This window comes from Protomyctophum parallelum (assembly GCF_964188405.1).
Source record: "Protomyctophum parallelum genome assembly, chromosome: 8".
NCBI lineage: Eukaryota > Metazoa > Chordata > Actinopteri > Myctophiformes > Myctophidae > Protomyctophum > Protomyctophum parallelum.
In genome coordinates, this window is record NC_139703.1 from 17,897,589 (window position 1) to 17,910,820 (window position 13,232).

At 45.0% G+C, this 13,232-nt stretch overlaps 1 protein-coding gene across 1 annotated transcript in view; it reads left to right on the forward strand.

Annotated features, from left to right (window-relative positions):
• LOC310863564 (TOX high mobility group box family member 2-like) overlaps positions 1-13,232 on the forward strand; it is a 70,093-nt gene that overhangs the window by 24,107 nt on the left and 32,754 nt on the right. Inside the window, exon 2 of the mRNA XM_083771999.1 lies at positions 12,603-12,896. Coding sequence (XP_083628125.1) covers positions 12,603-12,896 — 294 coding nt within the window. The remainder of the gene's footprint in view (positions 1-12,602; positions 12,897-13,232) is intronic.

Sequence of the window (13,232 nt, forward strand, 5' to 3'; positions counted from 1 at the left end):
GGCGGTGGGGGAGGGAGGGGGGGGTGTATACCATAACAGGGAGTGTGTGTGTGTGTGTGTGTGTGTGTGTGTGTGTGTGTGTGTGTGTGTGTGTGTGTGTGTGTGTGTGTGTGTGTGTGTGTGTGTGTGTGTGTGTGTGTGTGCAAAGCTTGACGGCTCTGTAAGAGGAAGGAGCTGTGAGGGTCGTGGATCAGGAGTACAGCTCTGAGGGCCGTTGGTTGGCTCCCTGCTGCATGTATACCTCTAAAGGCCCCTGGATGTTTACCGCGCTGCGCGGCACACCGCACGGCGCAGCCTCTGAAGGATCAGTCTGACGTGCGCCTCTAATTAAAGCTGTCATGGCTGGGCGCCTGCAGGGATAATGTTCTATTATTATAGTCATTTGTTTCAATTAAACGCCGGGTGATTTTTACAATAGCTCCGCGCCGTGAACCTGTGCGAGTGAGCCATCACTCTAAACAAGATGGCTCCAGTCAAGCAGCGGAGCGAGGCCGGGGCGGGTGGTGGGAGGAGGAGGGGAGGGGGGGGGGGGGGGGTGGAGAGGAGAGGAGAGGAGAGGAGAGGAGAGGAGAGGAGAGGAGAGGTCCCAGAGCCACGTGGATCAAGGAACAATTGATCATGGCCCGTACAGTACAGTACAGTACAGTACAGTACAGTAGAGGGACCCCCTGGGGACCCCCCACACGGTAACTCTGTCATTTCTCGACCGTTTCGGACGTGGGGCGGCTCGCCGGAACCGGACCGGCACCCTGGACGCGTTCCTGTGGGTTTGGAGGTTCCGGGGCCCCCCACACGGAGTTGCAACACTCAGTTCACACGTGTGTGATTATTAATATTATTATTTTTTAATATTTCTTGGGGCTTTTTTTTGCCTTTATTTGACAGATGATAGTAGACAGGAGAGGGGACAGAGATGGGGGAGGACACACAGCAAAGTTCGTCAGAATCGGGACTCAAACCCGCGACGTGCTGTAAAGCCGGCATACCAACCAAGGTGCCGGGACCGTTGAGCCTCGGCCCAGGCCATCTATATACTTTTTTTTCTTTTTTTAGCACACTTCCAGTGTTAAATGAACACTCTGGATTCTGCTGTGTATCCGCCAACAGAGCTTCATCTCTGCATTCCGTATACAGCAGTGATTCCCCGCTTTTTCAACTTCATAAGGACTCCCAATTTGATATGCATCATTAGGCCACGGAACCCCATACGATAAGAAGTTTATCTCTGAAGGCCCAATCTACGCTGTAATATCTCGACCTACGGTGGGACCGGCGTTGGATCTCGCTGTCTTTCCAAGTCCATTTGGTTCCCAACTATCGATAATTTTGGACCCTCTGGTAACCCCCTAAAGGACCTCTGGGGGTCCCCAGACCCCATGTTGAGAACCAGTGCTGTGTCAAGTGCTTGATAGAGATGATGGAACTGGGTGGGAATTAGCTGAGCACGTCTGGACTTGATCAACTTATTATTTTCTTTTTTTCTTCAAACATTGAAAATCATTTGGTGTGCAGTGATTTGGTTATTATTGGATCCAACCTTAATCCAATTTTTTTTTCCTAAGCATTAAGGCTTTGCTTTAACATTAGTGACTCAATTAGGGTTTTCATTTGCATTTGCGTGGCTGATGGAATGTAAATGGAAGTGACCCCCGGTCGGTCCCACTGTATAAAAGGAATACCAATAGAGTACTGCTGTAATATTAGACGGTGCTAATAAGGCTGGCGTTTGGAGGAGTGCTACATCTATCGATTCTTTGGCAGAGAGAGGCTTGTTTATTATTATGACGCCAGTCAGCGCTGCTATAAAAGCCGTGCATAGCAATCAACCCTCTCATTTAAATTAGGGCACAGATGCCAATCTTGCATTAGAAGCATAAGGACGGAGGAAGGTTAGCCGTGTGTGCGTGTTCTCCTTCTCCTCTCCTCTGGTGGATAACCTTTCTTTTACTCAAGTAAAAGTATCAATATTGCAATTAGGGATGTCCCGATGTCACTTCTTTAATTAGGGATGTCCCGATGTCACTTCTTTAATTAGGGATGTCCCGATGTCACTTCTTTAATTAGGGATGTCCCGATGTCACTTCTTTAATTAGGGATGTCCCGATGTCACTTCTTTAATTAGGGATGTCCCGATGTCACTTCTTTAATTAGGGATGTCCCGATGTCACTTCTTTAATTAGGGATGTCCCGATGTCACTTCTTTAGTTCAATTAGGGATGTCCCGATGTCACTTCTTTAATTAGGGATGTCCCGATGTCACTTCTTTAATTAGGGATGTCCCGATGTCACTTCTTTAATTAGGGATGTCCCGATGTCACTTCTTTAATTAGGGATGTCCCGATGTCACTTCTTTAATTAGGGATGTCCCGATGTCACTTCTTTAATGTCCCGATGTCACTTCTTTAGTTCAATTAGGGATGTCCCGATGTCACTTCTTTAGTTCAATTAGGGATGTCCCGATGTCACTTCTTTAATTAGGGATGTCCCGATGTCACTTCTTTAATTAGGGATGTCCCGATGTCACTTCTTTAATTAGGGATGTCCCGATGTCACTTCTTTAATTAGGGATGTCCCGATGTCACTTCTTTAGTTCAATTAGGGATGTCCCGATGTCACTTCTTTAGTTCAATTAGGGATGTCCCGATGTCACTTCTTTAGTTCAATTAGGGATGTCCCGATGTCACTTCTTTAATTAGGGATGTCCCGATGTCACTTCTTTAATTAGGGATGTCCCGATGTCACTTCTTTAATTAGGGATGTCCCGATGTCACTTATTTAATTAGGGATGTCCCGATGTCACTTCTTTAATTCAATTAGGGATGTCCCGATGTCACTTCTTTAATTAGGGATGTCCCGATGTCACTTCTTTAATTAGGGATGTCCCGATGTCACTTCTTTAGTTCAATTAGGGATGTCCCGATGTCACTTCTTTAGTTCAATTAGGGATGTCCCGATGTCACTTCTTTAATTAGGGATGTCCCGATGTCACTTCTTTAATTAGGGATGTCCCGATGTCACTTCTTTAATTAGGGATGTCCCGATGTCACTTCTTTAATTAGGGATGTCCCGATGTCACTTCTTTAGTTCAATTAGGGATGTCCCGATGTCACTTCTTTAGTTCAATTAGGGATGTCCCGATGTCACTTCTTTCGTTCCCGATCCGATCCCGATACCACACTTTCTGTGTTAGCCGATACCGATGCCGAAGAATAATATTTAGAATAATACAAACATAAAAAAGATCTTATTTTGAAGTCCACCAACCGGGAATAGTGTGTATAGCTATCTAGCTATTAGCTAGATAGCTGTATATCTACATATCTACAGATATACTATAGCTGTATATCTCGTGTTGTGTTCATAGCAGACTCCTCACTCAAATGTGCACTTGCAGTTTGGGCAACTCTAAAGCAAACTCCACATGCCCCAACATTTTATTTACCTGCCCCTTACCCCTGCTTCGGATCGGTGGTTAGAAATATTTAGAAAATAGCAGATCGACGCATTGTGAGCTTGTAGATCAGCTATTTTCAAATGGCCGAAATGTATATAATAGGGCTGAATTGGTTAATTTATGTTTTGAAATAATAATCAAAATGAGTAAACTATAGTAAAGTTTTCAAATAAAATGTAGTGGAGTAGAAGTACAATATTTGCCTCTCTGAGATGTAGTGGAGCAGAAGTATAAAGTATATTGGAAATTGGAAATACTCAAGTATACAAATACCTCAAACTTGTACTTAACCCATTCTGGACCGGGACCCCTTTTGGTGTTTTAAGCATCATGTTATGCTTTAGCTATTCAAAAATAGCAGATCTACAAGCTTGTAGCGCCTAGGTCTGCTATTTTTGAAAGATTGTGAAAATGTGGCGCAAATCTTTGAATATATATTATTTCAGAGCGAACATTTTAAACTCAAATTTTTGCTTCTGGGGGTGTTCCTGGAACGACATATTTTCAGATGGGGGTCGGCGGCCAATTACATATACGTTTTTGGGTTCTTGACATGAAATATTGAGCACCACTGACATATAGAAACATAGGTATTTCAGAAAGCTGATTTAGAAGACTTTATTTATTTCGACGTCAGGTCTAAATGGGTTAAGCCCAGTACTTAGTAACTTTCCACCACTGGGACGGTTTCCAGCTCTCTCACAGAGCTCCCTCCCTCCACTCTGCTGATGGTCAGATCCTCACAGAGCTCCCTCCCTCCACTCTGCTGATGGTCAGATCTTCACAGAGCTCCCTCCCTCCACTCTGCTGATGGTCAGATCCTCACAGAGCTCCCTCCCTCCACTCTGCTGATGGTCAGATCCCCACAGAGCTCCCTCCACTCTGCTGATGGTCAGATCCCCACAGAGCTCCCTCCCTCCATTCTGCTGATGGTCAGATCCCCACAGAGCTCCCTCCCTCCACTCTGCTGATGGTCAGATCCTCACAGAGCTCCCTCCCTCCACTCTGCTGATGGTCAGATCCTCACAGAGCTCCCTCCCTCCACTCTGCTGATGGTCAGATCCTCACAGAGCTCCCTCCCTCCACTCTGCTGATGGTCAGATCCTCACAGAGCTCCCTCCCTCCACTCTGCTGATGGTCAGATCCCCACAGAGCTCCCTCCCTCCATTCTGCTGATGGTCAGATCCTCACAGAGCTCCCTCCCTCCACTCTGCTGATGGTCAGATCCTCACAGAGCTCCCTCCCTCCACTCTGCTGATGGTCAGATCCCCACAGAGCTCCCTCCCTCCACTCTGCTGATGGTCAGATCCCCACAGAGCTCCCTCCCTCCACTCTGCTGATGGTCAGATCCCCACAGAGCTCCCTCCCTCCACTCTGCTGATGGTCAGATCCCCACAGAGCTCCCTCCCTCCATTCTGCTGATGGTCAGATCCTCACAGAGCTCCCTCCATTCTGCTGATGGTCAGATCCTCACAGAGCTCCCTCCATTCTGCTGATGGTCAGATCCTCACAGAGCTCCCTCCACTCTGCTGATGGTCAGATCCCCACAGAGCTCCCTCCCTCCACTCTGCTGATGGTCAGATCCCCACAGAGCTCCCTCCCTCCACTCTGCTGATGGTCAGATCCCCACAGAGCTCCCTCCCTCCACTCTGCTGATGGTCAGATCCCCACAGAGCTCCCTCCCTCCACTCTGCTGATGGTCAGATCCCCTTAGCTAAATCAAATGGTGCAGGCAATCGGTGGCGGCCGTGAAACCATTTCAGAGGTGAGGTCAGCAGGAGCAAGGGGGGGGGGGGGGGGCAGTGGCTTTCAGATATTCCATCGCGCACACTCTGTGCTGCACATAATTGGAAAGCCTTTGTTATTTGACTCCCATTTGACTATGATGTACAAGACGTGAATTTAAACACGACAGGCGTGTATAACGACGGGGCAGTGCAGTGTGGGAGAAGTGTGACTGCGTACTGTTGGCTCTGTCCTGTCCTGTCCTGTCCTGTCCTGTCCTGTCCTGTCCTGTCCTGGCTTCACATGGCGGCGTATGTAGCTCCGCTGGGTGCTCATCCAAACTGTCCCCTCGCTATATCGCTGGAGATGGATCCTGCTACTTTGAGCTTGTAGATCGGCTATTTTTGCTATATTTGAATTGAAAACCTGAATCATTTTTTTTTTGCTATTTTCGATCATGATTGGAGGAATGCCCCTCTCATCCTGATTGGATGAAGGCTGCATGGGCACTCTAGCCAAAAACGAAACCTAAGGTTTTTTGACCCCCATGGGTTAACTGGGGACAGGGAGGAACTCCTTATATGGTCAGCGCACACTATAGTAGGGAGGATTATCACAACAAAACAAAAAAATAAGTGATATTTGAATTAAGTGAAATCACTGAATATACTTTTACGTTTCCTGTGCTGCTTTACCTTGTAGGTGACAGAGCACTTTGTGTGATGTATTAAAAGTAATTGGTAAAGGTTAATTGTGTTGAGATAAACAAGGTTGACTGTGAGTTATCGGGGAAGCCATGCCTTGGCAGTAGAGGAAAGGTCTTGTGATGATGTTTGCCTTTAATTTAGACCATTGATTTTAAACCTTTTTTTTAATTTTAATATCCCAGTTTGACGTGCATTAAAGTAAACCATGGACGACCATTTGATATGATACATACAAATGGAACTAGGTCCATTTGGTTCCTAACTGTCAGTAATAATAAATAAAATAAAATAAAATAAAAACCAATAACAACACATGGCACATCCCCCTCCCTCTCTCTCTCTCTCCCTCCCTCCCAGCAAACCACGTGGATGATGATAACATTAAGCCAGGAATTAGCATACGGTACCTATGGCAACCATCAACCGTTGTCAGATTCTTTCACAATATTTGTACAGCCGTCAGCCAGCACGGCTTTATTTAGCCTGGGCCTGATGGTGCCGCTGATAACGTCTTGTTCTGTCTGTGTCTCGCACAGGTAAAAAGACCAACAGACAGTTATAAAAAACGTTATTAGCAGGCGACCATCACAGTGTGAATGGTTGACAGTATCACTTCTGTCTGACGAGTGGAAACCTTGCACGAACCAGTTTTTGACCCTTTTTGATCAATTAAAAAAACAAAAAAAAAAACCCATTTAAAATGTTGTGAAAATAGCAGATTCACAACGCGTTGTGAGCTTGTAGATCTGCTAATTTCACTATGTTTGAACTATACGTTTGTGCGACACTCACAGACAGCTTATATATCGGCTATTTTCGAATAGCATATATTATGCCTGAAGAAGGTCTAAGACCTTGAAGAAGCTTGCTGTCTTTATTTATAAACTAGAGCGGAGCCTCTACAGCGGTGCCCGTTGGAGCACTGGCCTACTTGGAAATGCATGCCCATATATGGAGTTCTTTGTCAGGCATGACCAAATATGGAGTCTATGCCAACGTCAGAATGATGTCAGAACAGGCCAGCTCCATATATGGAGTATGTACCCTGGGCAGGGGCCCTGTCTAGAGCCTGGGTCCAGAGCCTGGGCAGGGGCCCTGTCTAGAGCCTGGGTCCAGAGCCTGGGCAGGGGCCCTGTCTAGAGCCTGGGTCCAGAGCCTGGGAGGGGCCCTGTCTAGAGCCTGGGTCCAGAGGCCGGGCAGGGCCCCGGTCCAGAGGCCGGGCAGGGGCCTTTTTGGGGCGGTTCTGGACAACCGTGGGGCCAAAAAGGAGAAGAAAGAAAATAGCAGATCGGCTATTTTCAAATGGCCGAAATGTATATGGGGCTGAAGTGGTTTTAATGTATGTTTTGTAATTATATTCGCAATCTACAAAGTAACTAAAGTTTATAGTGGAGTTTAAAAGTACAATATTTGCTTCGGAGATGTAATGGAGTAGAAGTAAAAGTATTGGAAATTGGAAATACTCAGGTAAAGTACAAGGAGCTGTTGTCTGAGTGCCGCTCTGCCCATTGTTAGATCATAATACAACTGTCCACGGGCCAGAATAGTCACCATAAATGTATAATACATAAATTAGCATGTTATGTTCATGGCATCTGTTCAATCCACCCACACAATCCACCCAGCATCCACCCACACCATCCACCCGGCATCCACCCACACCATCCACCCACCCACACCATCTACCCAGCATCCATCCACCCAGCATCCACATAGCATCCACACACCATCCACACACCATCCACACACCATCCACCCATCCACAACATCCACCCAGCATCCCCCCACACACCATCCACCCACACCATCCACCCAGCATCCACCTAGCATCCACCCACACCATCCACACACCAACCACCCAGCATCCACCCATCCACAACATCCACCCAGCATCCACCCACCCACACCATCTACCCAGCATCCATCCACCCAGCATCCACCCACCCACACCATCCACCCAGCATCCATCCACCCACACCATCCACCCAGCATCCACCCACCCACACCATCCCACAAGGCCATTTTGATATAGGAGGATGAATCCTCCTATATCCTCCCAGCTATTCTGCTGTGAACATTCAGAGAAAATCGACCATCTACAAGCTATAGCTCACAAGTTTGTTGTGAGCTTGTAGATCGCCTGTTTGTTTTCTGCGAAGATATTTGGTGTATAGACTGAAAACAGGAGGGGACCTAATATAGAGCCCTGGAGGACTAGTCAACTAATCAACTAAGTGCAGTACTGTACGGTATAGCCGGGTTTAATTGGTTAACCCATTCAGAACGGGAACCCCTTTTGGTGTTATAAGCATCATGTTTACTTTAGCTATTGAGAAATAGCAGATCTACAAGCTCTTTTTAATTGTGAAAATGTGGCACAAATCTTTGAATATACAGTATATACTTTCAGAGTTTTTAACTCAAAACTTTGCTTTCGGGTGGGGTGTCCCTGGAACTAAATATTTTGAGATGGGGGTCGGAGGCCAAAGACATATCATTTTTAGGGGTCCTTGACATTAAAATGTTTGACAACGACTGACATAGAAACATGGGGCTTTTCAGAAAACTGTCAGGATTTAGAAGACATTTTGTAGAATCGTCCTCACGTCTAAATGAGTTAATACTTTGCCTAAGCAAACCATGTATTTATTTTCTCCCTTCGTCAGCCTAACCTCTGCGCATGACATTTGCATAACTGTAACTTCCCTTCCCGCCCGAGATTCATCAATTGCGTTTTGCTTCGCAATGTGCATGGCGGCATATTGCACTTCTATTAAAAAAAAAGAAGAAAAAAAGCGTGATGACAGAGTTTTTCCTTTTCTTCATTAGTTGGGATAGAGAACACTCAGCTGTAATGAAAAAGAGTTAAGGCTTATATGAAGTATGGGGCTGAATGTGAAAAATGGCAGAAGGAGCGTGGCGCTGCGGGTTTCACAGCAAATCAACAAATGCCATGAATTATTCTGTGTGATTGATGGCTGCCGTCACCCGGCCTCCACCACCACCACCACCACCCCCTCCATGTCCTCAGAAGGTAGTTAATTATGTCTCCAGATGTCACGCACTGTTCCATTCAACGATAATACGTATTTTTAGTCGATAATAAAAGCCATACTGTAAAAGCGGCATGGCTCTCTATTTTATTTTATTTTTTGGGGGGGGGGCAATTTACTTACGCATCAGTTAAATACAATTCCTGTGTTTACTTTGTCTGAGTACAGTAACTAGTACTAACTACAGTTGCTACAATATCCACACACAGTAAAATCATCAGTGCTCATTTACTCTATAAAATGGAATGCATTGGAGGAGCATAATGTACAGTAGTGTGCGAGTTCTATTCCTTTTCTTCACACTGTGACTGTATAATGGACTAAAATTGAGCCTCCTTTCTATAGTGGGTTCTTTACGCCCAGAGTAACATTAACACAGAGGATTCTTTTCACCGTGCATGGCACTGCTCTGCCGTCTCTCTCCTCCATGCCCAGAGTACAGTAACATTAACACCGAGGATTCTTTTCACCGTGCATGGCACTGCTCTGCCGTCTCTCTCCTCCATGCCCAGAGTACAGTAACATTAACACCGAGGATTCTTTTCACCGTGCATGGCACTGCTCTACCTTCTCTCTCCTCCATGCCCAGAGTACAGTAACATTAACACCGAGGATTCTTTTCACCGTGCATGGCACTGCTCTGCCGTCTCTCTCCTCCATGCCCAGAGTAACATTAACACCGAGGATTCTTTTCACCGTGCATGGCACTGCTCTGCCGTCTCTCTCCTCCATGCCCAGAGTACAGTAACATTAACACAGAGGATTCTTTTCACCGTGCATGGCACTGCTCTGCCCTCTCTCTCCTCCATGCCCAGAGTACAGTAACATTAACACAGAGGATTCTTTTCACCGTGCATGGCACTGCTCTGCCGTCTCTCTCCTCCACGCGTGTTTATATGAAACATGCTGTGGCTCAGATTAAAGGGTGACAATTTCGCCCGGGAGGCTGTTGCTATGGAAATGGGCCTGCTGTAGCTATGATAGGCCATTCATGTTTGATTAATTGGTTTTTCAATGCTTCTTGGTTTGTGAAGACCCTTAAAGAGCAGCTCCGTGGAAAATGGAAAATTAATGGATTTCTATTTCTTTCTCTTTTCCCTCCCCGTTTTCTGTCTTTCTGTCTTCTCCTTTTTCTGGGTCTTTCTCTCTCTCTTCTCCTTTTTCTGGGTCTCTCTCTCTCTCTCTCTCTCTCTCTCTCTCTCTCTCTCTCTCTCTCTCTTCTTTTTCTGGGTCTTTCTCTCTCTCTCTCTTCTCCTTTTTCTGGGTCTTTCCCTCTCTCTCTCTCTCTCTCTCTCTTCTCGCTGAGGATATTTTCCCTGTGTTTTAAGACGTGGGAATGATGGTTTTTTGAATTATGATTGGAAGTTGGAGGGTGTAGTGTAGGTGGTGATGGTGGTGGTGGTGTTGGTGTTAGGGGGGGTAGAGCATGGTTATTTGAAATGCAAAAGGAATGTCTTTGTTCACGGCTTCCTTTTGTTAGCAGCTGCTGAGGCAAACACAGAATCTAATGTCCTGTGAATATTAGAAGTTTTCAAAGCAAGCCAGAGCCTCTCTCTCTCTCTCTCTCTCTCTCTCTCTCACACAACATTACTTTGCAGTGAATTTTTATTCCAGGCAACCTACTGGGACCAATTACGATTAGAGAGGCAAGCCTTCATCTCTGAACCTCATGCTCATGTTTATCAAGACCTCATATATACGAGGGGCTCTCTCAATTTGATCTTTTTAGCACTGCGCTAATGTGTAATGTATTATTTAACTCATGAATGTTTCACGCGGCGCTAATAAATGCTAGTTCATCACTTTCTGATCTGTAAATTGCCAAACATTCTCCATTTAATGCTGGCATTAGAAGCATACTTTGGTCCACGTTCGAGTTATATGTCCCAATGCATCCTGAAGAAAAGCTTTTGATGTGGTTATTATTGAAGATGTTTAAAGACTCTTAAAAGCATGTAACTTTATGAAAGGTTAATGGCTTCTGGATCAGTAATAATCTTTGAAGGCAACATTCCATTAGGAATTTCAGTCTGTAATACTGATCGCGGTTTGGTTTCCATTTTGATCGTACATTTTTAAACCTGAAGGAGTGTATATTGTATAGTTATAACGTGGCATAAACACTGCTGAGTGCGGTTCATCTTTGCATAGGGAAGACAGATGTCTCTTGTTGGGTTGGAAGTGGAGGTTGATTATGTGATGAATGTGGTTTGTTATGTGGACTGCATGGTGAACCATGGACACATCAGTTTGTGGGCTGAGCAAGATTACCATGCGGGGGGAAAAAAAGACAGCGTTTCTCTTAAATTCATGACTATGAGAGAAGATAGTGCATTTGATTAATCATTGTATGATGAACAATAGGTTGGTCAAGGGCATTCCTATACTGCAGGATTGGTATTCAAAATTTGCCCTAAAAGCACAGTCAAGGTCATGACCGGAGTCAAGGTATAACACACCATTGGATAATACGAGCATGCACAACATTGCGAGTTAGCAGAGAAAATGCATTTTATATTAGGTGTAATTTAGGCCGCTGCAATTTAGACCCCCCCCCCTCCTCCCAACCTATATGTCTCTCATCAATGTACTGTTATTTTAAATTATATTGGACAGCATTTAAATATATCGTCTCCCAAATATTTACGCACGCACGCACACACGCACACAGCCACACACACTAATATTTGGCTGATAATAATTACTATAGCTTACCAGTAAAGCAGTGTTAATTTTGACAGCAAATTCTGATTTAGTCTTAGTTTTTTTAAACACACCCTTTAGTTTTATTCCTACTTAGTCATCTGAAATTGTTTAGTCTTAGTCTAGTCTTAGTCAACCTAGTGTGACCATATTTGACTGAGAGCCTGCCATCGCGCAACCTCCAGCTTTTCACCAGAGGAGACTCTTTTTTTTTTTTAAATCCAAAATGAGTTGATAGCACAGGCAGACTCTTCACATACTAGAGCATGTCTGAAATAAATGTCAGAGCTGAAATTGACATGTAAATATGAAATAAATGCTTAAACATGTATAGCTGTAATGTTAAGAGTCCAAAGAAGTGAACCTTTCAAACCTGTTTTCTCAACTCGCTGTTTTCTGCAAGACATTACTCTATAAGCCATATCTCCAAAACTGGTGGGTCAAACTGAACAACCAATATGTCAATTTGAAGATATGATTCCCTGCTTCCATACGACATGAAAAAACGAAGATCCAATGGCAGTCCCTCAGTCAAATTTGGCCACAAATATCAAAATCTTAGTCTTAGTCCTAGTGTTAATTTTGACAGCTATTAGTCATTTGAAACGGTTTAGTCTTAGGGCTCTATTTTCGTCCATGCTAAACCCCTTATCCCTAAACTACTAGTTTAAATAGCCAATCTACAAGCTCACAACACATCGATGTAGATTGGCTGTAGATTTGAACTATTCAAAAATGATTTTCAAAATAGTAAAAAAATAAAAACAAGGCAAAGTAGTTTTAGGTATAAGGGCATGGACGGAAATGGAGACCTTTTACTCTCTAGCTATCGTCTATCAAAACCGTAGTCTTCTTTTATAGTCTCAGTCGACAAAATGAATACTGCAGTATAGGAAAAAACAAGACTATATAAGACAAGACTTATAGTAAAAAGCTGGTGTTCTTATCTCTCACATCCAGATGCAGGAGCTGGGTCTGGCCCACCATCAACACCTTCACCACCATCACCACCACCAGCACCACCACCCAGACGGAGGTCATTACCTCCCGCTGATAAACAGCTCCGCTAGGATATTGTCCAACCCCATGAGCGCCCTGTCCCAGCTAAACGCCCACGTGCAGGGCCGGGGGGGCGGCGGCCCCGGCGCGCCCCCCCACCCCCACCACGGTTCCCCCTCGCCCCCGGGAAGTAAATCGGCCACGCCCTCCCCCTCCAGCTCCAATCAGGAAGAGGAGACTGATCCTCATTCTAAGGTACTGGTGTGGCCACATAGGGACCCACTGTTTTCCCCAAAACAGTGGGTCCCGACTTAAGTTAAAAAAGTCCCATTTTATTTATTTTTTAATAAAGAATCGTGTTTTTTTTTAAATAAAGAAGCATATAAAAAAAAAAACATGGAATGTAGATTGGCTATTTCCACTAGTTTGGGTCGCAGGCAAACGACTATAGTCTCTCTTTTGGGTCTCGAACCTAACCTGAACAGTTTGGGAACCACTGCCATAGATCACTGGTTCTCACTGTATAGGGTCCTGGGAACCACTGCCATAGACCACTGGTTCTCACTGTATAGGGTCCTGGGAACCACTGCC